Source organism: Carettochelys insculpta, chromosome 19, assembly GCF_033958435.1.
Source record: "Carettochelys insculpta isolate YL-2023 chromosome 19, ASM3395843v1, whole genome shotgun sequence".
NCBI classification, from domain to species: domain Eukaryota; kingdom Metazoa; phylum Chordata; order Testudines; family Carettochelyidae; genus Carettochelys; species Carettochelys insculpta.
In genome coordinates this window covers 12,762,213-12,788,916 of record NC_134155.1, presented here as the reverse complement: position 1 = coordinate 12,788,916, position 26,704 = coordinate 12,762,213, and the positions used below count along the sequence as shown (strand labels likewise).

Genomic DNA, 26,704 nt, shown 5'->3' with positions numbered 1-26,704 from the left:
CACGTCTTGAGTAATATCTTACACTTCAATGCAGTCAGGAAGATGACTGGGTATGTAAGATACTAAGCAAGGTGCACAAGGATATCAGGATATAGCCCTGTGAGCTCTGTGGAGTGAGGTGATAAAGTGGTGATCAGTTAGACCTTGATTGTGTGAGTGAGAACCAGCCAAACACCCAGGACAGACTTTCTCAGGGCCACTTCAGAGCCCTGACCCATGCCATCCAGCCTCCCAGATTCAGGTCTACCTCCTGTTCTCTGAACATCTAGAGCATCCTGCTAGTGCAACAGATGTCCCACAAAGACCGGAGCCTGATCACTTCTTGGACTGCAGCAACATTGCAGGACAGAGACTTGCTTTTGTGAATGACAGAAAGAGCCCAGGATGTGGTTCTAACCTCCCAGATGGGAATTTCTCTGGCATACAGGACATGGGATGTGACTCATATTACATAATATCCAGCTATGTGCTGAGGCCAGCAAATGGCCTATACATCCCTTAAATCACACTGGCCCTATTTTGAAGCCTTAAGGGGTGCATAGATCTCTGCAAAGACATGAAATTCACTGCTACTGACTTCTTGTAAAGGCTGAAAAATGTGCCACAGAAGTGATTCCCAGCTGGCCCTCAGAAAGCACAGCCAATATTGAAAAGAAGTGGATTGCAGTAATGTCCTTTTTTTACTGAAATTAAAAATAGAACAACTTTCCTCCTGCCTCTGTCAATGGTGGACGGGTCAGTCTTGCAATTAGTCTTTAACTAGTTTATTATTTTCCTTTGAGTTTCAAGCATCTAAGTTTAGGCACTTGAGTTTGGCAGTCTTGATACAAAAATTAATTTCCACCCATGGAATGAGCCTTGTGACTTACATGCTGTGGGCAGACTGAGCTGCCTGAGCTCTTTGGAAAAATTATTCTGCTACCTTTCTTGAAAGTCTCAAGAAACATGTCATGGACTGAACAAGCCCTGGGAATCTAACCAACTTTTGTCTACAGATGCCTGGGAAGCAGAATTGTGGTCCAGTGGGAAAAATGACATTTGCCTAATTCTTTTTCGTTCTGAAGCAGAACGAAAGGTTGCAAATATGTCACTTTCAGTGATATGAACCAAAGTGGAATATTTAGAAAACTTCCAGGCTGGCAAGCAGATGCCATGGGAACCAGCTGTGCTGCTTGGGAGCTGGACAGCCTGAAAGGCCTTTTGGGTTTGTCTACACTGTGCACTATGCCCAGGCTCTGACTCAGCTTTGACCCCAAATCCACAAACAAATCTGTCTGACTCTGCTCAGCAAGCACTCAAGACTCAGGTCTTAGGATCCTGCTCGGGAGGGGGATGACTCAGGTCCAAGCCCAGGCATTTTGCAGTGTGGATGCAGATCAAGTGGCAGACCTGAGTCCGAAGGTTGCATAGTGCAGCATGGACATGCTAGCATGGCTGTAATACACAGGCCCAGCCATTTTAAGCCCAAGTTTAAAGTATGGCATGGATGCTGATGTACAGGCTTTGAAACACTGAGTCCAGAAGCTCTGGTCTCACAGACCCCAGCTTAGGGTGCAGTGTAGATATACCTTTGGAGTCCAGAAAACCGACCGGCTGGACTGGTAGAGAGTTGGGTGACCCAGCAGGTGTGGAAAGGAGTTCTGAAAACCCATCAGGTGGGTTGCTTGGGGACTTGGACATTGCACCTGTCCACCATCTCATGGGCTGATTTGCATGCTGGTGAGAGACTAAAGAAGCCACCCGACCTGCCCCTCTGCTTGTTTCCCATGGAGATTTTGGATACACTAGACATCTTCCCATGTTTTGATTCTGTCAAATCAGCATTATCTGATGGGCAAACTCTTCCACTACAAAATTTGGACCTTCTCTACCACTGATCTTATGGGCCAGTTAGAGGCAAAATAGGAGGAATGCATACAGAAACATAAACAGCATAGACTAGGGGTCAGCAACCTTTCCAAGGTGGAGTGCAAAAATTTGACCTTTGGACCTCTGCACAGTGTAAGTGCCAGTGATACTTTTTAAAGTCACTAATAGTCTTACTGACAACAGCTTCAGTAATAAATTAAGATGCAGAGCTTTGCCATTTAGGGGGTGGTTGGTAGCATTAGGTGGTCTTTTGTTAATTCACAGGCAGCGTGGCTTTGAGCAAGCTCCCAGCTATATAGGGGCTGAATTCCTGCCTCACATGCCAATGAATATTGGCTCATGTACCACCCTTGGCACCTGTGATGGGGGTTGCTGACTCCTGACATAGACTAAATCTGGTTTATGGACTATATTCTATAGATAATGTCATTCCACATCACACTCAGGGCTATAGTCTAAAATTCTTATTAAACCTGACTTGTATCTTACTTGGCCAGTCATCCTGCTGATTTCAATGGGACCACTCAAAGAGTAAGACTTACTCAAGGCGAGCAAAGTCACCACAGTCTGGCTCATAGACATGTCACCAATGTTGCAATTTATTAATACTTAAGAAAATGTAACTTTAGCTTTTCCATTTAAATATCATTATGTGTGTACACAACACGCACACGTGTGCATGCGCGCACACAACTCCTGCAATATTAAACAGTGGTGCAAATCCTGGGAAACTTGCCAGTGTGCCTGTCAGCCTGACATTAGCAATTTAGGTCTGCAATTAATGTGTGGCAGAGTACATTACTGTACAAATCTTGACTCTTCTTTCACCATCTGGGCTGATGCAGCCTAAGGTCTTTGTTGCTTTGTTCTCAGCAAATAGCAATGTTAGGGAAGCAGAAGGTTAAACGTAAAGACTGCTCAGCTGCTTAGACATTTATGTGGTTTGTGTTTGGTCTGAAGCTTTATCTATTTTACCTCCCATGATAAATTCTAATTGAATGGCAGGCAAAACAAGCATTGGCTCTAAATAAGGCCCTCTCCCGCCCCCAACAAGCTCCAACTACTAGATGTCCTTTAGGAACTAGCAAATCTTTGTCTAATATCATTACAGCTCTCATTGAGAAGAGACAGAGGCATATTGCTCTATCATTGGAAAGAGAAGCATATTGATTTTGTTTGAGAGAGTGTGGGGTGAGGATGGTACATATATTTCTTCTGCCATTTGCTGAAGGGAATGTAAGGTTTTCTAGATTTCTCATATACTTCCATTTTGCCCTGTGATAATGAATGCAACACAGATTTTTTTTTGCAGCTGAAATCTTGTTGAGGTGACAGTCGTAATGCACTATATTTTACTGGTTCCCATGGTAACTCCAACTGTTTATCTAGCAACTATGATGCAGCTAAGTCAGATGATTCACGCTGTTCCTAAGTAGCCAGTGAGTTACTATCCTAGCTGAGGCAGATACTTGCACCAGCCACAAGAGGTCATCATGGCTGGTTTTCCCAGTAAGCTGAGCGTTTGGGCTGCCATCCAGGAGAGATTCAGGTGCCTCCAAGCTCATTAGCAGAGTGACCATAGCCACCCACAGTGGGCAGCATGTGTTTATATTGGGGGTGCATGTAAGAAAATTTATTCCACCCAGGGAAGAAAAAAGTTAAAAGGAACACTGCTCCTGAGCTTAGGCACCTCACTCTTATTAAAATCAATGGGAAGTAGGTGCCTATGTAACTTTGAAGATAGGGGCCCATAGCCTTAGAAGCATCTTTACAATGTCAGCTGTCACATGCCATGATGGAAGCACCAGTAAAGGATTGTCTGGAGAAGGATGGGAGGGTGGAATAATTATTTTTTCCATTGATCTCTGTCCCTGTTTTGAGGATGAACATCACTCAGAACAGCATGCAGAATGCCCAGTCCCCATTGGGAGAAAATACTCATCATGGTTCTTTACATTACTTACGTCGTTTGGCCCCTGCCTGCAGCTCCTCCACTCTGTAAACAGACAGCCTGTTCACCCCTCCACAGATGGAACCTTTTTCTCCTTTACATTCATTGTTGCACTCTTCCTGCTTTGCAATAGTTACCGGGAGCTTGTTCCCACAGTAACATTCTGCACCATACTCTAAGCCAGCGTAGGTATAAGCCCTGAAGGAAGAAAACAATGCCTTGAATGCAAGAAGCCCATTACAATGTTTCTCTGCCCAGATGACAAACTTGGGAAACTTTTATATACAAACTATACACAATATCCCCGCCCCTAAAATGCAGTACTGGGGAGCAAGGCAACCACTGTTAGAAAGTGAACGACACCACTGCATGACAGTGCTAAGCAAAAAGAGCAGGATAACATATCCCGTCGTTACTAAAGAGGATTTTGTTAGGTGGAACAAAACAGCCCCTCAGGGCAGTTTGGCCAGTGCACTGGGTTTTAATGCCCATGCTTTAGAAGGAAATTCTAAGAAAATATTAACGGTGACACATCCCCAGGACTTCATGAGAACAGCCATACTGGGTCAGTCTCAAGTATCCTGTCTTCCAACTGAGGTCAATGACAGATGACCCAGAGAGAGTGAACACAACAGGTAATAATCAGAGTGATCCCTCTCTTGTCATCCATTTCAAGTCTCTGACAGAGGCTAGGGACACCATTCCTGTCCATCCTGGCTCACAGCTGCAGATGGACCCATCACCATTAATGTAGCTAGTTCTTTTTTGAAGAAATCTTTGTCTTCACACCACCCTCTGGTAAGGAGTTCCACAGGCCTACTAAGAGCTGCCTGAAGAGAAACTTTCTTTTATAAATTTTAAACCTGCTACCCATTAATTTCCCATGGTGACCCCTAGCTTGGTGACCCCTGCTTCATTTTCATGTCTTATCCAAATGACACTCAAGCAGCACGGTGCCCTGAAGACTATGGTGGGTTTCAGTTCCATTGTGTCACCTACTGAATCACAGCACCAGTTTTTGAAACACCAGTGTTTGCTGGGGGTTTCTCATTCAAGCACAGGGCAGGCCTGAGCTTGTTCAGAACGGCACATGTGATGGCATCACAGCTCAAGGGGAGATGGGTCCTGGTCCAAACAAAATATTTCAGTTCCTTTTTGTACAGTATTTGACTGTTTAGAGTGGCACAGAAGCAAAGTCCTTTTCTGAAGTCACTACCCTTTAAAAGGAGCTTCTTTTGATCCAGGCAGGTAACTTTCCAAGGGTCAAAACAAACACCTGGTACTACTTAAATTTTAGATTAAAGGCATGCTGCCTCCAGGTGTAAATGTTACCTGATTCCTTGCCACAATTTGTGCTTTATCAAACAGTTGAGATATAACATATAAAAACCGGATGATAAGTATGAAAGGACAATCTGTTTTGATTAGAGAAGTTTGTTACAAATTTGAACATATGTCATGGTGCATGGAAGTTTAACATTTCAATGGATGTAGTTTAACCGGCAGTGCAAAAATGATGGTATACAATTAGAAAGCCTTTGTCTCTTATGTTGAAGTCTCTCCCTCAGCCAAAATTTCTTGCCCACACTAATACAGGCAGGCTGCGTCTACACTACAGAGATCTGTCGACAGAAGTTATTGTCAGAAGATATCTTCTGGCAAAACTTCTGTCAACAGATCACGGCCACACACAAAAGTGGATTGCTCTGTTGAGCCTCTGTGTTGATAAAGAGCGGCCAGACTGCCCAGCCAACCGAAAACACAGCAGATACGGCTGCCCCATGACCTGGAGGCCCTCTGTCGACAAAAGGCCACCCAGAGTGTCCACATGGGTTTTGTATCGACAGAATCTGTTGAAAAAGAAGCTCTGCCTCATGGGGCAGAGGCAGAAGGCTGTCGACAAAAGTGCAGGCACGCTGCGAGGTTTGTCAACAAAACTCTCTAGTGTAGACGTCGCTACAGACATATACATGCACACAGCTGTGAGATCACTGCGCAAGATGTGCAGCTATGCTGATTAACATTAGACGACACTCTGGCTCTTTATTCTTAAATATATTTCAACAAGGATCAGTAAACTGCTAGCAAAGGGACTCTCGCTTACTCCACCAAAAACAAACATAAAGTTAATGAGTTGTATTATTACTTTCAGTAGTAGGCATCCTTCAGTCTGCATAGACTATGGATCGCGCCCTTTAAAGTTTCAATTGAGGACTTCATTTACAGCGTCTGTTGTGACTATAAAGACCCACACGAGAGTGACAGTCCTTGCTGCATCTCTTCCAGATGTAGTGGGTGTCTGGCAAGTCCTTATTGTGCTTTCTGTGCGCTCGCTTCTCCTCTGCTAGCTGTCTGATCTTCAACTCACCCTTCTGAAGGCCCTTGTGTAACCCCTGCCTCCATCTGCTGCGGTCATCTGCTAGATCTTCCCAGTTGTCCAGCTCGATGTCTACCTCTCTGAGGTCTCTCTTGCAGACATCTTTGTAACGCAACTGGGGGTGTCCCGGAGGTCTTTTGCCAGAGGCTAGCTCACCATACAGGATGTCTTTTGGAATCCTTCCATCGTTCATCCTGTGGACATGGCCAAGCCAGCGGAGTCAACGCTGCCTGAGGAGGGTGTGCATGGTTGGGATTCCAGCTTGCTCAAGGACGGCGGTGTTGGTCACTCTGTCCTTCCATGATATTCCAAGGATGCGCCTGAGGCAGCGCAAGTGGAAGGTGTTCAGCCTCTTTTCCTGGCAGGCATACAGGGTCCAAGTCTCACTGCCATAAAGGAGGGTGCTGAGGATGCAGGCTCTGTAGACTTGCATTTTGGTGTGAGTGTACAGCTTGTTGTTATTCCACACTCTCTTGCTGAGTCTGGACAGAGTTGTGTCCGCTTTTCCGATCCTCCTATTTAGCTCAGTGTCCAACGACCGGGTGTCAGTGATGGTGAACCCTAGGTAAACAAACTCGTGGACAACCTCTAATGTATAGTTGTCAATGCTGATTGATGGGGATTCAGCAACATCCTGACCAAGTACGTTTGTCTTCTTTAGGCTGATGGTAAGCCCAAAGTCCTTGCACGCTTTGGAGAACTGATCCAGCAGTTTTTGAAGCTGGTCTTCTGTGTGAGACACTACAGCAGCATCGTCTGCGAACAGCATGTCTCTGATGAGGACTTCTCGCACCTTAGACTTAGCTTTCAGCCTTGCAAGGTTAAACAGTTTCCCATCGGATCTTGTGTGCAGCAAGATGCCCTCTGTTGAAGATCCAAAGGCATGCTTCAGGAGGAGTGCGAAGAAGATTCCCAAACAATGTCTGAGCAAGCACGCATCCTTGTTTGACGCCGCTCCTGATTCTGAAAGCATCCGATGATGCGCCATCATATTGGATGGTTCCTCTCATGTTTTCGTGGAACGACTGGATCATCTTGAGTAACCGTGGAGGACAGCCTATCTTGTGGAGCAGTTTGAACAGACCATCCCCGCTGACCAAGTCAAAAGCCTTGGTCAAGTCGATGAAGGCTATGTAGAGTGGCTTTCTCTGCTCCCTGCACTTCTCCTGCAGCTGCCTTAGAGAGAAGACCATATCAACGGTAGACCTCTCTGCGCGGAATCCGCACTGCGATTCGGGGTACACCCTCTCAGCAATCTTCTGGAGTCTGCCAAGGATGACGTGAGCGAACAGTTTACCAGTGACGCTTAGGAGGGAGATTCCACGGTAGTTGTTGCAGTCGCTTCTGTCTCCTTTGTTCTTATACAACGTTACAATGTTAGCGTCACGCATATCCTGTGGAACCTCACCCTCTTTCCAGCACAGGCACAGTAGCTCATGCAGGGGTTCCAGGAGTGTGTCCGTGGCACATTTGATTACCTCTGGTGGTATACCATCCTGACCAGGGGCCTTTCCTGCTGCAATGCTGTTGATGGCTGTCTTCAGTTCATCCACAGTCAGCTCTTGGTCCAGTTCGTCCATTACTGGTAGGAGCTCGACGGCATCGAGGGCTGTGTCAATCACAACATTCTCGCATGAGTACAGCTCGGAGTAGTGCTCAACCCAGCGCTCCATCTGTTTGGCTTTGTCAGCGATGACTTCACCAGATTTGGATTTCAGAGGTGCCCTCTTGTTCTGGGTGGGTCCTAATACCTTCTTCATACCCTCGTACACTCCTCTGAGATTACCAAAGTCGGCACAGGTCTGAATGCTGCTGCATAGCTGGAGCCAGTGGTTGTTGGCACAGCGCCTGGCTGTCTGCTGTACTGTTCTTCTGGCCTCTCTAAGTGCTTGCTGGGTACTCTGGCTCGGTGAGCGTTTGTACTCCAGGAGTGCAGCACGCTTCTTTTCAATGACTGGAATCATCTCATCAGAGTTAGCTTCGAAACAGTCGTTCGCGTTTCTAGCTCTTCTTCCAAACACCGACAAGGCCGTGTTGTAAACTGTATCCCTCAGATGTTGCCATTTGGATGTCGCATCGACGCCCCCAGGGCCGCTGCGCAGATTTTCCTGGAGGGTCTCTCTGAACTTTTCAGCTTTCTCCGAGTTTGCTGTCTTTCTGGTGTCAATGCGGGGCCTTCCAGCAGGTTTAGAGCGGTACAGCTTCTTGGGTCTCAGCTTGAGCTTGGAGCAAACTAGCGAGTGATCTGTATCACAGTCAGCACTACGAAAGCTGCGTGTCAGAAGGACGTTTTTGAGGTTATTACGCCTATTGATGACCACATCTAGTTGATGCCAGTGCTTCGAGTGTGGGTGTCTCCACGACACTCTGTGCTGTGGCTTTGTTTGGAAGAAGGTGTTTGTGATGCACAGATTGTGGTATGTGCACAGTTCAAGGAGACGCTGTCCATTGTCATTCATTTTTCCCACACCGAAGTGTCCTAAGCAGGAAGGCCATGAGGCTCAATCAGCTCCAACTCTTGCACTGAAGTCACCCAAGATGTACAGTTGTTCCCAAGCAAAATAAGAATTACTTTCAGTACTGTTTGTTTTATCTGTCTCTCTAGCTCCTTTCCAGTCTGAATGTAACAGAACATAATACGTGTCATGACAATCATTGTTACTAAAAGCTTAGACTAAATAAACTTCAAAGAAGGATGATTTTTGTGATTGAGCCAGTGGACTGGGACTCGGAGGATCTGGGTTCAGTCCCTAACTCTTCAACAAGTTTCTCTAGGATTTTGGGCAAGTCATTTAGTATTTTCGTGCTTAAATTCTGCATCTGTAAAATGGGGTTAAAATCTTTTCCGTGTTCCTACCCTTTGTTTGCTTTTTTAGTAAGATTCTTTTGGGTATGTGTAAAATTACGCATTTTTACGAATGCCAACTTAGGCAACATAAAGGAAAAGTTTTCAATCTCAGTCATCAAAAGTTGCTCCCTACACCCCTAGAACAACATTTATGTAAATAGGCCGATTTGAAGAACCACTGAATGCCTGTGGTTTCTCTGGCTCCAGTAGAGACATGAGTACAGATGAACAGGCCTGTCTTTGCATCTTCTGTGTCCCCCGAGTCCGTTGTGAGCACCTGCTTTTGAGGGTAATTACCCTGTGACTGTACTTAAATCCCCAGCAAGACTGACCCTTTCAATACTGTAAGCTGTCCTGAGTCATGAAGTGTTTCACCAGTTTTCATAAAGCTAGAGAAATTAGTGTATTCTAAGAGAGAGGGGCACTGGGTTTATATAGGACCTCTATGCATTGCTGGGAGCAATGGGTAGTATATAGGGACACTCCTGGGATGATGATGTGTAGGAAGTGTGAGACACATTTCTGGGTCTCTATTCTTCTGCTTCCTCTTGCTCCTGGGAGCAGAGAGACAGGTGGGAAGTGCAGCCCTATGCTAGCTGTAAATACATATCACCGCCCTACATCTTGGCTCAGTTAATCTGGCCTGTGAGCTTGCGAGCAGAGTGCAGATTCTCATCCCCTTGCTCCAGGGTTGAGTTAAACAGGGGAGTATCTTTGAACCTACACCCAAGGTTCATACTCCCTCATACTTCCCTGGAGTGAGTTGTAGCTTCTGTTACAGATCAGGCTGAAAATTGTACCAGTGACCTACACAATCAGTTCACTTCCATTTATCAAAGAAGTATTCCGAGGAAGGATGCTGACCCAAAATGGCCTTGCCACCATCGCTAGGCAGGGGTGAGAGAGTCCTCTTCTTTCAGTTTTGCCAAGCAACCTTCTCTCTGGAGGCATGATGTAAACACCCCTTTCAAAACCGTTTGTCTCCTCTTTAATATATGCACATGCTCCCCCCTTCTGAATGCAATTCTCAATTCCCTTTGTTGTCAGAGAACAGATAAAAGTGCAGTGAAAAATCTCTTTACCTCTCAGCGCAAGCTTCTTGACAGTGAGATACTGTCATTTTTCTTAAGTCATAAAACACCGCTCCCTTCAGTGTCTTCTCCCTGGAATCATCACTGAAGCATCCAACGTAAGTGCCTAAAATACATGAAATAGCACAATAGTTAGAGATAATCTTACATTGTAGAACAGTCAAGTGCAAATTCAAGATCCTTCATTATACATGGCACTTTGTTATTGGCACAGGTAATAGCAATCGGCTTAGTAGTTTGGGACGATCCATAGACAAGTCATGTTGACATTCAAGTCTTCTAAGGCATCTTTGGTTATTAGGGGGGCAGAGTTAAAGCTGGGTGAGAGGGGGCAAAGTAAGGTTGGGGCCCACCACAGAAAGGCCCAGGGATTGCTGTGTGTGCCATGGAGAATTACATCTGCTCGGTGGGGAGTGGACATTGGATGGAAGTTTTGGGGAAAATGAAATGTATCCATATAATTTATTTAAAAATGTAAGATCCTGCCTTTGCCTGTTCCTACCTGATGTTTTTTCAAGGCCCTTGCATGCTCCACTTATATCCACACAGCTGCCTTATTTGGAAACAGAATCATAGAATACTAGGACTGGAAGGGACCTCGAGAGGCCATCGAGTCCAGTCCCCTGCCTCAATGGCAGGACCAAGTACTGTGTAAACCATCCCTGGTAGACATCTATCTAACCTGTTCTTAAATATCTCCAGTGATGGAGATTCCACAACCTCCCTTGGCAATTTATTCAACTCTTTGACTACCCTGACTGTTAGGAACTTATTCCGGAATGGCTTGTTTTGAAATAACACTGCTACACACAAAAACACATTTCGGAATAGTGCTTAGCTATTTTGAAATACACTGTTTACACCCACATAGAGCCTATTTTGAAATAGAGCCATTGGATGCATCTATTTTGAAACAGGCTCTATTAATTGTAGAATGAGGTTTACCTATTTTGAACTAAGCCAACTGCTGTTTTGAAATAGTGTTTGCATTGTGTAGATGCTAGGTTAAGTTACTTCAAAATAAGGGCTGTTATTTCAAAATAACTTCGCTGTGTAGGCCTACCCGCCTTTAGTCACTTCTGTAGTGCCTTCTGGCCATCAATCATAGCAACACAGCCAAATCCACCATCCCTGGCATTTCCCTCAACCAGCTCAGCTGGCTCCATAGCTGCTTCAGGCCACCAGAACATCTTCAGAGCAGCTGTAGCAACTGGTCAAGATTTGGCCCATGACAAGCCAACAAAAAGAGTTATGGAAAATGTCCAGAGTGAAGGGAAAGTATCGTTTACAAACACCATGTCTTTCGGGGAAAAAAAAAACTTTTTCAGATTGTTACCAAAGTTCCCTGAAAAAATTCCACCCTGAAATGAAATGAGAAGTTTTAGGAATAGAAGTTTCTTTTTTGGAATAAGTCTCAGAGGCATAACCGTATTAGCCTGTATCTGTAAATATGAGGAGTCCTGTGGCACTTGAAACACTAAGGCTATGTCTACACTGGCTCCTCCCTTTCGAAAGGGGCATGCAAACACAGTGGATAGAAAATGCAAATGAGGCACTAATTTGCATATTCAGTACCTAGTTTGCGTAATGGCAACCCCTCGCTGTTCCAGAAGAGCTGCTTACGAAATGCAAAACAGCTGTGTAGATGCAGTTCCTTCAAAAGGAAACCCCACTTTTGAAACCACCCTTCTTTCTAATTTTTTTCTGGAAAATCTCTCCCAGAGTAGGTTATTTTGAAATAGCATTGCTGTGTGGACATAGCCTAACAAACTTAAATTTGTACATAAGCTTTCTTGGGTGAAAGCCACATCATGAGTATAACAAAGTGGTTTTGACCCATGAAGGATTATGCCCAAACAAATCTGGTAGTGTTTTTAAGGTGCCCCAGGACTCTTGGTTGTGTTTTGAAATAGGTCGGGATGTAAACTGAGTTTGTTACAGAAAGGTAACTTTAGCCTTAACTATGGAGCTATCTCTCTGTCTAATTTATTGCGTGGAGCCCTTTTTCTGTGTCGCTATTGTTGAGACATCATAAACACACTTTGCTTTACTTGGCACACAAAAGCAAAATATCTCAGTTAGACTGTGTCATATATATTGAGCATCTCAGCTTTTTGATGTCAGTAACAGATTTCTTGTTGCCTGCGATATATTGAAAAGAATTCACCACTGGAAGAAATATGGAGATGCATTATAATGTACAGCAACATGTATTCAAGTACATAGAGTCATTAAGGTAAAAAGAATGAGAAGAAATTTGATTCTGGCAGCATCAATATTTAAAATGGAAATATTAGAGACTGCAGGTATCATGTGATCTGTAAACAGGAAGAGAAAATAAGATTAGAATTCATAAAAATCACACTGAGGAGTAATATATAAAACTACAGGAAAACAAAAAAGCTGCTTCACATTCTAATGGTGAATTCAGAGCTAGGGAAATAAATGCAACATTTCAATGGCACAAACACCAGAGTCGTTTCAAAGAACTGCACATTGGTAATTTGCAAACATGCAATTAGAAAATTCGCAAGCTGTGTCTCTATACCCACAATAAGCTGCTAATGAGATCTGAGTTATGCACCTGCAATAAGAATTTTCTGTATTTCACTGGAGCCTTTTGACTTCTGGGGTTTGAGTCCATCCAGTTGCCACTGAAAGTGTCAGGTGTCAAACTCAGAGCTGCCACAGGAAAGTCTATGTTGATGTCAATTGCACCTGGTTCCAGCCCGTGTACGTAATTTGAAACATGGAAATATACATATCATATCTCATAGAACTGGAGGGGACCTTGAGAGGTTGAGTCCTGTCCCCTGCACTCACAGCAGGACCTACTGCCATTCCTTAAATTTCTATCACGTTAGACTCCTATAATTTTCTCATTTACTTATCGTTATCTGTCTTAATCCTAACCTTACAGGATGACACAGACAGCATATTAGAATGCAATGGTGTTTAAATAACAATGTCTGTCAAATATGGACTGATATGTAATGCAACAATAATTTCTGAGGAAGCCACATGATTTATTAAAACGCATCCTGCAACTGTGTATTATTATTAGGTGGAAGTATTTTCTGTAGCACAGCAACACACTATTATTAATCATCGTCAGCATGACATCATTTGTGTGAGAAGCAGTATTTGGGAGCCAAATTGTGCTAGGTGCTGTACAAATACCTGGAGGACACATACTCTGCCCTGAAGAGCCTCGAATCCTAACAGACAAGAAAGTTAAGAGTGATGGAAGGAAGCAAAGGAGAAGTTACTCGCCCAAAGACATGCACCAAGCAAGCGGCAAAGCTGAAAATTACAGCCGTGTGAATAACTGATTTTGTACTTATCCAGCAAATGTATTAAAAATTGAGGGAGGGATTGCTGAGTTGACCCAGAGAGGAATTTTTTCAAAAATTTTGTCAAACTGGAGTGGAAAAGAAGTGTTGACTCAAAATGCATGATTTTGAGCTTTTTTTAAAAAAAATAAAAATAAAATAACAAAACAGATTTGGAAACAAAGTTATTTTGAATTTTAAATAGCCACATGTTTGGATTTTTGTGGAGGGAATTTTATTGGTGGGGAGGGTTAACAAAAACAATTCTGCATATTCTAAAAAAAAATCTATATTTTTGCCACAAACAGTTCGGCTGAAAAATTTTGCCCATCCCTGTTGCAAATAGAACCATGTGTAGCCCCCTAGATGCAAAATGACACTGCCTCCCCATTCTAAATGATTTTTTCCAGCCTTACCGAAGTTTAGTAGATTGTATACTTTGAATGAGACCGTCAGAGCATCACAGATATTTACTGTGATGATCTCCACAGAAAGCAGGTCACTTGCTGCTTTTCTACACCAGGGTGAAATTTTCCCCTCAGAATTTTTTGAAATGATCCAGGTGTATTATATTGACAGTATTTTCAGACCAAGATAGCTTTGCAATCTAAATTGCTAAACTAGCCTAGCAGATGGCCATGCTTGGCCCCGGGGCAAGGTGTGTTGGGGGAGAGGCTAGTTCCACATGCCTAGAAGGGGCATGGCCTCAGGTGGAAAAGGCGGGGCTGAGGGCAGCCAGCTCTCAGCACCACCAGGACTGTGGTGCTCCCCCGCACCCAGCACTGCCTGGAAAATGCTGCATCATGCCCCTTTTCTCCCAGCCAACTCTAACAGACACCCAGCAGCAAATTAAACAACCTGGGACACCAACCATCCAGTGTCTGAAGCTCCATGCCCCTTTATATCACCAGGCCCAGGGCCACTAGCCCGCTTTGCCTTACCTCTGTGCCAAACTGTTGTTCAAAAAAACTCAGGCTGGGATTTTTAAAGGTGCTTCAGTGAGCTTCGCCCATCTCTCAGTAGTGCTGAGATGTCCTATATTGGTATAGGATTTAGGCTCATTCTTTTGAGGATCTTGGCCCATGTACCTTACTTCCTTAGGATGCTTTTTTCAAAGGGCGTAAAGGCCAGATTTTCAAAGGTAATTAGGTACCTAATGATGCAGGTAGGTGCCTAATGTGATTTTTCAAAAGCATTTAACTAGGTTATGTGCCTATAACTTCCTTTGATGTTCTGAAAGTCTGATTCCTTATGGGCCAAAACAGCTTTGAAAACCTGGCCCTTGGTCACTTTTGGAAATGAGATTTAGGTGTTTTTAAAAATTTTACCCTTAAAATCCTTTGTAAATCCTAGCCTTGTTGAACTATGAGCTCACCAAATTATTACATTAAAACGCATTAATGTTGAAAATATCCATACAGTTATTTAATGCCCTTGCCAATACCAGCCATTAATCTAGTGCCTGGCTGATGTTATAATTGCTAACTGAAAAGGAGTAAAGAGTTTATTTATTGCTGCCTCTTGCTGGATTGTGCACATTTGACTCTGCATCATTTAAATATTCAAATGAACATGAAGTAACAATATTAATAACAGCACTGTAACAAGCCTTTGGAAATTACAATCAATTAAAAATTAAACTTTCCATGTGTAGAGCGTGCTATTCCCCCCCCCCGCAGTAAACTTACTGGCTTTTAATTTCATTATGGATGCCTTCCAAGATGTAATGAAATACTTAGTGATGATAATGCCTGCTGAATTTTCAACTTCACACAGTGATTTCTTTTCAATAAAATATCTCATCACTTTAAAGTGGCTGTTTTATGTGTCTCCACCTCCATTCTCGGCTTATGTTTCGCTGATGTGTCCACCCCACAATTGCTTCAACATATCATTTGAACAGCAAGTAAGTCAAATTCTTGGTGACCGTAGGCGGCAACATTGTATTCTAGAAATGTAGGTGTGTTAGTTACTTCTGTGGCTCCCATTACTGGAGTATGGAGCTCCTGACAATCTTCAACGTATTTATTCTCACAGTAGCCTCTGAGATAAGGCAGTGCTGTTTCCTGAGTCAGTAAAATGTGAACTTGAGGCACCAAGTGAATTCTTGATGAACTCACATGAAGTCTGTAGTAGAATCAGGCCTACCAATGGGGAGGGCAATGGGGAAAGTGCACAGGGACCCCTTTGAAGTGCCACATGAGCACCACTCCGCCACTCTATGCAGCTTCTGAGGACAGGGAGGGAGGCAGTACTGCACTCCTGGTGGTGCCTCAGGGCTGGTTGCTCTTGTCCCCTACTTCTCGAGGGCATGGAGCCACCCCACATGCACACACCTTGTCCCTGGTCCCGCAATGGCTGTTGGTCCCCCTAGGTAGAATAGGGAAATAAACCCATCTCTCCCAAGTACCAAGCTAGCATCCCACACACTAGGCCATCCTTTCTGATTTCTCCAGTCAGTTTTGCCTTGTCTTCGTCTACACCAGGGCTAATCAGCAACAACTCAGTTGGAGTCAAGAGAGCAGGAAGAGCATGCAACTGTCCTGAATGAGAGGAGACTCAGAGCTATTCCCCTGATAGATAGCTTCTTCCATCACCCAGACTTTAAGTGGTGGAGCTTATGGACATTCATTGAAACCAGCAAGCCAGGTTTAGTTCAGAGGGCACCTTGAAACCCGTTAAAACTCGACAAGGATGTAAAAGTGTGCCTCATGAAAGTACAAATCATAGGGAATATAGATTAAGTGAATATAATGTTAACCTGTTCCATGAGGGTATCTTCCCATCCCCTGAAATCTCGTCATGTGGTACAACAAATCTACCTGGACCAAGCATGGTACACACCCTTGAGTTGCTAAATCAATATCTATTGGGAGAGCAAAAGCAGTGTGTGTACTGTCTTTACAACCAAAAAAGAGATGTTTTGAACTGGTTAAATACTAACTTTATACAGAATATAGGTAGTAAAGTGATATCCCATTGCTTCTTACCAACAATCATCCTTTGGACAGAAGCACATTAAAATATGGGGGAAACCAATGTTAGGGAAGAATTATTAGCTGAAAAAAATTTATTGATTCCTAAGTGTCAACATATCTTCACATAGTCTCAAATTAGTCACTAGTTTGAGTGACCACAAGATCTGTAAGGAATAGTTTGGCTTTGTGTTTCTTTCTAGTCTAGGAGTTTCTGTTACGGTCTGAAGCCCACAGTCTATGGACACAGTGCAGTCTGCTGTATCTCACTTAGGCTCTGCAGTGTTTAAATTGTGTAAACCCTTACGATCTTTGCCACCCAAACCACTAACTGTAAAGTTATACTCTATAAAGCACCATAAGCTGTTAGATGCTGGTTCTCTGTGAACCTGTAAATCCCATCTGCAGGACTTCAGTCCATCTACTGTGCACCACTAATGCTAACTTCTTGTCTCAGTTTCCAAAAATGTGCCCCATGGGCATAGCTGGTTGACATCTTTTTTGTGGCGAGTTTAAGGCTATCTCATTTCTTTTGATTAGGTGATCTTCATTTTGCTGAATAATGTTAGTAATGGGGTCTCTAGTTATTGGGAGTCCCTTTCATCTAGGTCTTTACTGGCCAGGAAGCACGCAAGAACACAGACCTTTCCAGTGAAGCCTAGAGACAGTAAAGTTTAGATGGGGTCAACAGTGACTCATGTATCTGTACCAGTGTCATTTTGCCATGACTTCCACATACTTAGGCAAGATTCAGCTCCCTGTTTATGGGTGTTGGAAACTCATATCCACTCTTATAGAATCTGAGTGGGCTTTGCACTTGCTAGTGAGCTTAACATATAATGGTACACATAGTGGTTGTGCTCTTTCATCCTGTAATGACCTGGCAATAGTTATTGATTGATTACTGTAATTCCCTCCTAGTGGGGCTTTTGAACTCCCCTATCTCTTTCAGCTGGTTGAGAACAAAGCAGTGGGTTTGGTCATATTACTCCCACCTTATGTCCATTTAAGGCTGATTGCCTTTAATTCAAATAACCAGACACATCTGATCCTGTTGATTTGTAGAGGCTAGAATCATAGAATCCTAGGGCTGGAAGGGACCTTAGCAGGTCACCTTGTCCAGTCCTCTGCCTAAAGCAGGACAAACCTCAACTAAATCATCCCTGCCAGGACTGTGTCAAGCCAGAACTTTAAAACATCTAGGCTACGTCTACACGTGCAGCCAACATCGAAATAGCTTATTTCGATGTTGCGACATCGAAATAGTCTATTTCGATGAATAACGTCTACACGTCCTCCAGGGCCGGCAACGTCGATGTTCAACTTCGACGTTGCTCAGCCCAACATCGAAATAGGCGCAGCGAGGGAACGTCTACACGTCAAAGTAGCACACATCGAAATAGGGATGCCATGCACAGCTGCAGACAGGGTCACAGGGCGGACTCAACAGCAAGCCGCTCCCTTAAAGGGCCCCTCCCAGACACAGTTGCACTAAACAACACAAGATACACAGAGCTGACAACTGGTTGCAGACCCTGTGCCTGCAGCATAGATCCCCAGCTGCCACAGAAGCAGCCAGAAGCCCTGGGCTAAGGGCTGCTGCCCACGGTGACCATAGAGCCCCGCAGGGGCTGGAGAGAGAGCATCTCTCAACCCCGCAGCTGATGGCCGCCATGGAGGACCCAGCAATTTCGACGTTGCGGGACGCGGATCGTCTACACGGTCCCTACTTCGACGTTGAACGTCGAAGTAGGGCGCTATTCCTATCTCCTCATGAGGTTAGCGACTTCGACGTCTCGCCGCCTAACGTCGAAGTTAACTTCGAAATAGCGCCCGACGCGTGTAGACGCGACGGGCGCTATTTCGAAGTTGGTGCCGCTACTTCGAAGTAGCGTGCACGTGTAGACGCAGCTCTAGGGATGGAGATTCCACCACCTCTCCAGGTAAAGCATTGCAGTGCTTCACCACTCTCCTGGTGAAATAGTTTTTCCTAATGTCCAACCTACACTTCTCCTTCTGTAACTTCAGGCTATTGCTCCTTGTTCTGCCATCTGTCACTACTGAGAACAACCTCTCTCCATCCTTTTTAGAGCCCCCCCTTCAGGAAGCTGAAGGCTGCTATCAAATTTCTCCTCACTCTTCTCTTCTGCAAACTAAATGAGCCAAAATTCCTCAATCTCTCCTCATAGGTCATGTGTTCCATCCCCTAATCATGTTCATTGCCTTTTACTGAACCCACTCCAATGCATCCACATCCTTTCTAAACTGGGGGTGGGGGCAGAACTGGATGCAGTACTCCAGATGTTGTCTCACCAGTGCCAAGTAGAGTGGAATAATAACTTCTCTAGGTCTGCTAGAAATGCTTCTCCTAACACACCCCAATATGCTGTTAGCCTTCTTGGCTACAAGGGCACAGTGTTGACTCATATCCAGTCTCTCATCCACTGTAATCCCCAGGTCCTTTTCTATTGTATTGCTACTTAGCCAATTGGTCCCCAGCCTGTAACAGTACTTGGGATTCTTCCGTCCCAAGTGCAGGATTCTGCACTTGTCCTTGATGAACCTCATCAAACTTCTTTTGGCCCAGCCCTCCAATTTGTCTAGGTCACTCTGGACCCTATCCCTACTCTCCAATGTATCTACCTGACCTCCTAGCTTAATGTCATCTGCAAATTTGCTGAGGACGCAATGCATCCCCTTATCCGGGTCATTAATACAGATGTTGAACAATAATGGCCCTAGAACCAATCCTTGGGGCAATCAACTTGAAACCGACTGCCAACCAGACACTGAGCCATTGATCACTACCCATTGGACCCAACTGTCTAGCCAGATTTCTGTCCATCTTACAGTCCATGTATCCAATCCATAGTTCCTTAACTTATGGATATGAATGCTGTGGGAGACTGTATCAAAAGGTTTGCTAAAGTCAAGGTATATAACATCCATTGACTTCCCCATGTCCACAGAGCCAGTTACCTCATCATAGAAGCTAATCTAATCTACTTAGCCTTGGTGAATCCATGTTGACTACTTTGGACACTTCCTGTCTTCCAAGTGCATCAGAATGGATTCCTTGAGAATCCCCTCCATGATTTTTCCAGGGACTGAGGTGAGGCTGACCAGTCTACAGTTCCCTGGACTGTTCTTCTTTCTCTTTTTAAAGGTGAGCACCACATTCACCTTCTTCCAATCATCTGGGATCTCTCCCAATGTCCACACATTTACAAAGATAATAGCCAAAGTCTCTGCAACGAGATCTGCCAATTCCCTCAGTACTCTTGGATGCATTAAATCTGGACCCATGGGTTTATGTATGTCTACCTTTCCTAAATAGCTCTTAACCTGTTCTTTCCCCACCAAGGGGTGCCCACCTCTTTCCCATACTCTGTTGCCTAGTACCATAGTCTGGGACTGATCTTGTCCATGAAGACGGAGGCAAAAAAGGCGATATTACAGTCAACTCCCCCTGAAATCTGTGGGAGTCTTTCTATTCACTCAAATAGGTTCTTAAGGCCAGCTCTTCAAATATACTTCGGACAGGTCTACATTAGACATTAAAGTTGGTTGTAGCTATGCACTTCTAGCTACAGCAATTGTGTAGCTAGATTTGATTTATCTACAATCAACTTACCTGGCTGTTCTCACAGCGGGAGGTCAATTGGACAAACTCTCCCATCAACCTCCTTTAATCCTCATGATATGGAGGAGTACAGGAGTCAACTGTTGACCCCAGATAGTTCAGTTTTGCAGGTCCCCACCAGGTGCATGAAATCAAACCCTGGAAGACTGACCCTGACTGTGTCGATCTTCTGCATAGTGAAGACATACCCTTAGGCACCAAAGATGCAGGTGGACACCTAGTGGGATTGTCAAAAGTGCTTCAGCAAGTGAGAAATTAATTCCTTTTGAAACCAGGCCAGGGTTAGTGCCTAACTTGGTCAGATACTTTTGACATCCAACTTTGGCAGGTACCTTCTTGGCTGTGGTGCACTTTAAGCTGTGAAACTTTTTCTCTCGAATAATCCTTCTTTGTCCCAGCATCCATGCTTTCATGCACTGTCACTTATTCCCCCAACAGGACTTTTCTGTAGAAGTGTGCAAATCAGTAGGTAGTGAAAATAATTGAAATATTTTTCAGTAATTGATACCAAAAAAAATCACAGAAAAAAGAATTTGTTTCAAACTCCATTTAACTCATTGTTTAGTTCCCTCCCCGCCCCCAAATAAAATATTTCATTTTCATTTTGTGATGTAATCTGGATGAGGTTTTTTGTTTATCAATGTTTTGACCTTTTTCTTTTTAAAAAATAACTGCGGTCAAATTTGAAACAAAAAGTCATTGAAAATTCAAAAGCTGAAAGATTTTCTTTCAAGATTGTCAAAATGAAACGCTTGAGGGCATTTGGGGATTTTTCTCCAGCCAAAATGATTTAGCGAATTTGACTTGAATTCGCAAAATATTACTGGTTCACCCAGATTGGCATTCTTCATTGAAGTCCTGGTCCAGTCACAAATGTTTTGCTCTGTGGTAGGTATGACCCTTTGTTTTCCCCTGAGTTACCTTAGACACCTTAGCTTCAAGACAGATATTTTATGGCTTCTTGCTGATATTCTTTATAAGGTCATTGAAACTTTTCACTATGAATTTTTCAGGCTGAATCCTGCATGTCTGATTGGGGATGAGGCTTCTGACTGAGATTCTGGCTGTGTAGCATCTGGGGAGGGAGTATAGAGCCTTCATCCCACTGTGAAGCCTTCTTTCAGGCTGGCTAGAATTACTGCTCCATGCACTCAGGGGAGTCCGGGGCTTCATCAAGGTCATGTGGTGCCAAAAAGGGGAGAAGAAAGGGCACAGAATATGGTAAAACATGGCCCCGCTACCTCCTTCCCATGCCACACCACCCTGTAGAACCATTCACATGGGGAGAGCATCCTGCACCCCTTAAAGGGAAGTAGTAATTTGCATTCAGCCCCACAATCCATCAGCGAGCTCAGAAAAGCAGAAATGTTATTAGTACCCTCACTGACATGCAGGTTTGCATTGACTTAAATGCCAGCCTGGGCCTCCAACATACAATCAAGCCCCAGGTGACTAGCCTATATTTCACAAAAACAGAAAATATAAGGCCTGATTCTGCTGTGTTAACTCATGTTTTGGTCATGCCTGTTTCTCCACTGAATTCAATGGAGACATACATGTATATATTTCTCAGCATGAGTTAAGGTGGCAGAATTGAGGTCACCATGAGGTGAATTTAGTTTAGATCAATCTGGATGACATTCCATTTAGACTGCTATTAAATCATGGGGTAAAAATGCAACAGAAGCTGTACTTTGACTTCTAATTCACAGTACTGGTGGATTGATGCACATTCCCCTTTCTATTTGCGGTCCTATTCTTGCTTTATGGCAAACCCTTCTAATACCCAGGAAGCGTTCAATCAGTTCCAGGATTTTCTCTTCTTTTGTGATGGTACTGGGAAGGAAAACCAATTTAATAATTTTCATCTCCACTTGCTTGAAGGAAGAATAAAATAAATCTGCACAACACAGTCCAACCCACTGAAAAACCTTCTATGGATGGTGTCTCCACCAAATACTTGTACAAACATAGGCGAATATACAGCTTGACATACATGAAGAAGCATTCAATCATAGAGTTGCAATGTGTTAGGGGAACTTCTTGTAACCATGTCCTCCTTTATGGCCAGGTTCTGACACCTTTGACACATATTAAGCATCATTTTTCTCTGTATGAAGTTCTATTACATTCAGTGAACCTATTTTTGGAGCAAGGTAGCACTCAAACAAGTGAGGATCACAGAATCCTAAATATTTTGGACTGTTACATATAGTTAGTTTGTATAAACTGTTTTGCACATGCTCAAGTGCTAAATAAAAATACATAACAGAAGATGGAAGTTGGAAAAAACCATTACCTTTGTTTTCACCTGTATGGCGCATCACCTTAGATCCAGTTGCTTGCATGGGTTCTTGTTCATTAATGAACCTGTGAAACCATCTTCTTCTTAACTGCCTCAGTTCTGAGTTCCGGGACATGAGCCACCGTGGCCCATACCTCTGCTCTGATGTTGGATCTCGGAGCACATTCATGTCCACCAAAAGCTTAGAGCTCAAACGTTGGTTTGGCATTGTTCTGGTATCTAGAATTCCAACTCCTATCACCAGGTCTGAAACTGGAGAGACCTGAATATTTGAGGTCCCACGTGTGCCTTGTTGGATTACCAAGCGGGATCGCTGTAATAGGAGAAGGCTGCCAGCCATTAGGTAAGCTGCTGTGAGAAAGAAGAGCAGAAATTGGGTCCGCCGAAGAAACTTCTGTAGTCTAAAAAAAGGTTTGGCCATGCCCTTACGGAAACTGGGCAATTCACGCCTTCAGAGCGGCCCTTGAATCACCGTTTGAAATCTTATTAGCTCCTCCCATAAGTTCATCCCATCACTTTAATGTGTCTTCTCCCCAGAAAAATGGTCTTCTTCCATAGCAGCAGCAACTTCAACATCCTGCTTTATATCAATAACCCTGTGAGGTGTCTGGGTAGCTCATCCGGTTCAGGTGAGCTTATGAACAGTTCCATGACTGTGGCCAGTTGGCCTTCATAACATCCGATTCCAAAAGAAAAGGAAACCTGAAATATTAAGAAAAATAAAAAAGTTGATTTTCACCCTATTAGCAAACATCATGTCGAGTTCCTTTCCCACTTCTTTTATTTTAGCTAAACACATAAAGACAGTAATACTGGTAGAATGATTGCTTTAAAAAAGATCCAGTCAGAGAGACCTATTTTTACCTTTTTCTCTGTTTTAACTTGAAATGTACAAGAAACACCTTCATGATTAGAATATTCTCCTCAGGGAGTTGGGAACTGTAAGACCTTTTATTTCCTTCTGTAAATAGCTGACATCTCTGGTCTTTCTTACTGACTGGAACAGGTAGTCACAATATAGACAACCTTATAGGAAAGTATTATTGGGTACTTTCTTTGCAGTTTAACAATAGCTAAGCTACAAATCTAGATCAGAAGAGAAACAGCAGTGTGGGTGTCTGGGGAAGAAAAATGAAATGGCATCAGCTCTCAGAGGACAAGAGAATAATTATTAATCTACACGAATCACAGTAAAATGAGCCCTTATGCAAGAAGGATAGTTCCAATATATAAAGGATATGTGTATATATTTTTGAGGCTTCAAATGCTTGCCATATTTACCAGGAAGCTACAGATTTTACTAATTTGATTCTAGTGTGTGTTTCTGTGTAACTTTTGGGTGACTGGGTAGGGATGGAGGTGTAGATATGTATAGATTTAAATTAATAGATTTTTTTTATATTTTGTTTTAAAGTGTTTCAAATATCTGTAGATTATTTCTGGGTTTTACCAGGCTGTTAGTTATGCTGCTTGACACAGTGATGGGACTGTCAAAGCAAGAAAAAAATCTTTTATATGCTAGGCAACCTTTAACCTCTTGGAACAAATAAAAATTGGCATTTTGCCATATGTTTCCTGAGTGCCCAGTCAATCACTCCTCTGTGGAACCATGAAAGCACTGGAAAAAGATGCAGTTTGTTCCAGAAAAGAAAACGTTATCGTTGTTTTTTAACTTGCAGTCAGAACACCCGTGAAACCAGCATCCGGAGAGGGAAGCTTGCTATCCACTCATCTGCCATTCTTTTCATGGCATTCCTCCATTCTTTACAGTTCCTGATTAAATATCTAAGGATACTTCTATATGCCTCTTGCCTGAAATATATATGGTCATGAAAAATTCCTTTGTGATCTTTAACTGCTCCGTTTTGCTTAGTTGTGTAATCTCTTTGCTTCTTAATCACCAATCAATGAAAGCTAAACCTTTCACATTCAAAAATATATTATGGCTCATCTGACCAGGTATTTTCTTTGTCCAATCCCTTTTTCGTTTATTTTTCCTGAAAAGCAGATTGGGTTTAGGAGAAGAGGTCAATACATTCCAGTTTTGCAGATCAGGCTAACTTGGGTTTTGATGACTTGATTTAAAGAGCTCTTAATATAAAACCAAAGTATCCAATTCTTAATCCCAGAGGGCTGAGTAGCATACGAAGCATGTGATAAGATGTTGCTGTGTTCACCTTTGCCACTCCATTTTCTTCAAACATTAAACTTCACAAGCCATTCTCATCTTCTCACCAATAATAATGAATTTTACAGCACACATCCATAATTCAGCTGCCAAACTTCAGAGAGAGTCAGTGTGTTTCGAAAGACATTTTTGATGAAATTATTTGAGGCCTCACCCTCACCTGGTGCAAATCAGCATGGCTCCATTATGTAATGCTGATGGAGACCAGCTGAACTTCTGACCCTTAATATTTAAGTTATGTAACATCTTTCAACAAGATTGAATGCTGAGAAATGATAATAATGGAGTTATATAAATATGGAAATAATGAACAGATTATTTATAATTACATATTGCAGATTACTACTGTTATGACTGTGGTGAAGTAACACTGTAAAATCACATAAGAAGCATTTGATTCACTATTTATTCATTCACCTGCTTCCAAGATCCCTGTTGTTCCCTAAATAAACTAAATCTAAAAGGAAGCTGGACACACATTAACTCTTGAAGATTCTGAGCGGAAACTGTGACATTTTGAAGTCTATTACATGCCAGACAAAGGCCTGGCAGGTAGAAGAACCAGCTAATGGACACCCTTGTGGCCAGTTTCTGAAGAGATAGCACACCTCACTCTTCCATGTGTAACCCCAGACACACTGAGACCATGTACTAGGGAGAGAGAGGTCTCTGCTCTAGAGCCTTGGTTAAGAGCCAGCTGGCCTTTAGCCCCTATGGTTGCAGGTTCAGTACCTTCTGCCAACAACCTGGGTCTGTCAGTGTTAAACATTTATAAAAGGAGAGAATACAAATGGCCATGCTGAAAGGTGAACTGTCATGCTGGATGGAGTCCACTGCTGGAGTTCCTCAGGGATCAGCCTTGGGACCACTCTAATTTATTCAAAATTTTCAGTAATCATGATGGGAGTGTTTTAGGGGGATTTTTGTTTGTTTTTGTTTTTTTTAAATCAGCAGCTGACACAAAGTTGGGAGGTGTTGCCAATACAGAGGAGGATTGGAATATCCCACAGGAAGAGTTAGATTATCTACAAAACCAGAGTAAAAGAAATTATATGAAATGTAATAGTAAAAGGAAAGTTGGGGAGCAACAATAAGCTATAAGACGGGAGAGTTATTTGTTGGAAGTGACATAGAAGAAAGAGTTGCATGTACTGTTCTGTCATGGGATGACTACAAGATGCCAGTGTAATGCAGCTGTGAGTAAGGCTCACCCAATCCTAAAATATATAAAAGAGATAAAGACTGGGGAGGGAGAGGAGTTTTTTAAGTGAGGGACTAATGCTGGCACAAGAACAAAGAAGTGTAAACTGGCTTCAACAAGTTTCATGCTTGAATTTAGACTAAGGTTTCTGATCAGGAGAGAAGTAATACCGTGGCCCTGACTCCCCAAGGAGAGAGGGAGAGCAAAAAAAGAAAAAGCACCCAAACTTATTTCAGAACTTAAACTGATACATTTATGAATGGGATGATATAACCAGGTTGCCTACAATGGCATATAACACATCTGTAAAAGCTATTGTCAAGAAGGAATTTTCCTTCGGATCAGATAGGCAGAGACCTAAGATTTATGTACTTTCTCTGCAGCATAGGGTCTGGGTCACTGGTGTGTTACAATGAGAGCAAACGATCGATTCTCTGAAAGTTTTAAGACTTCAGTAATTCAGGCAGATGTTATGGGCCAATTACAGGAGTAGGTGATAAGGTTCTGTGATGTGTAGGAGGTCATGAAAGATGATCATGGTGGTTCATTCTGGCTTTAAAGTCTATGAGTCTATTCATAATAAGGTGTGGAAGAATATATATTTAGTTTAATTTTGATAACATCAATGTTTATTTAAGGATATTTTGGTCAATTTCAATTTTTCACAGTTGTGCAAAATTATGTTTTATGAGCATTTTTTTCTATTTATTTATTGAAATGTTCACAGTTTCAGGATATGGTGAGAAAGGTGAGTTGTTAGAAAATTTGTTAATGACAATAGATTTTATGATTCAAAAAGTTAAATCTTTATTAGCAGTTCAAGTACAAATTGTCAACATCACTTCAAAATATACCAAGTAAATATCCTTAAATTAAGCTCAAACATTGCAGCTCATCCTGTGCTTTTTTTTATTTTGCCGGTTT

General features: G+C 43.0%; 1 protein-coding gene across 1 annotated transcript in view; it reads right to left on the bottom strand.

The window, feature by feature from the left end:
* WSCD1 (WSC domain containing 1) overlaps positions 1 to 26,704 on the bottom strand; it is a 74,548-nt gene that overhangs the window by 34,722 nt on the left and 13,122 nt on the right. Inside the window, exons 2-4 of the mRNA XM_075013603.1 lie at positions 22,386 to 23,093; positions 10,128 to 10,242; positions 3,834 to 4,018 (exon numbers count right to left, since the gene is read on the bottom strand). Coding sequence (XP_074869704.1) covers positions 3,834 to 4,018; positions 10,128 to 10,242; positions 22,386 to 22,812 — 727 coding nt within the window. The 5' untranslated portion in view covers positions 22,813 to 23,093. The remainder of the gene's footprint in view (positions 1 to 3,833; positions 4,019 to 10,127; positions 10,243 to 22,385; positions 23,094 to 26,704) is intronic.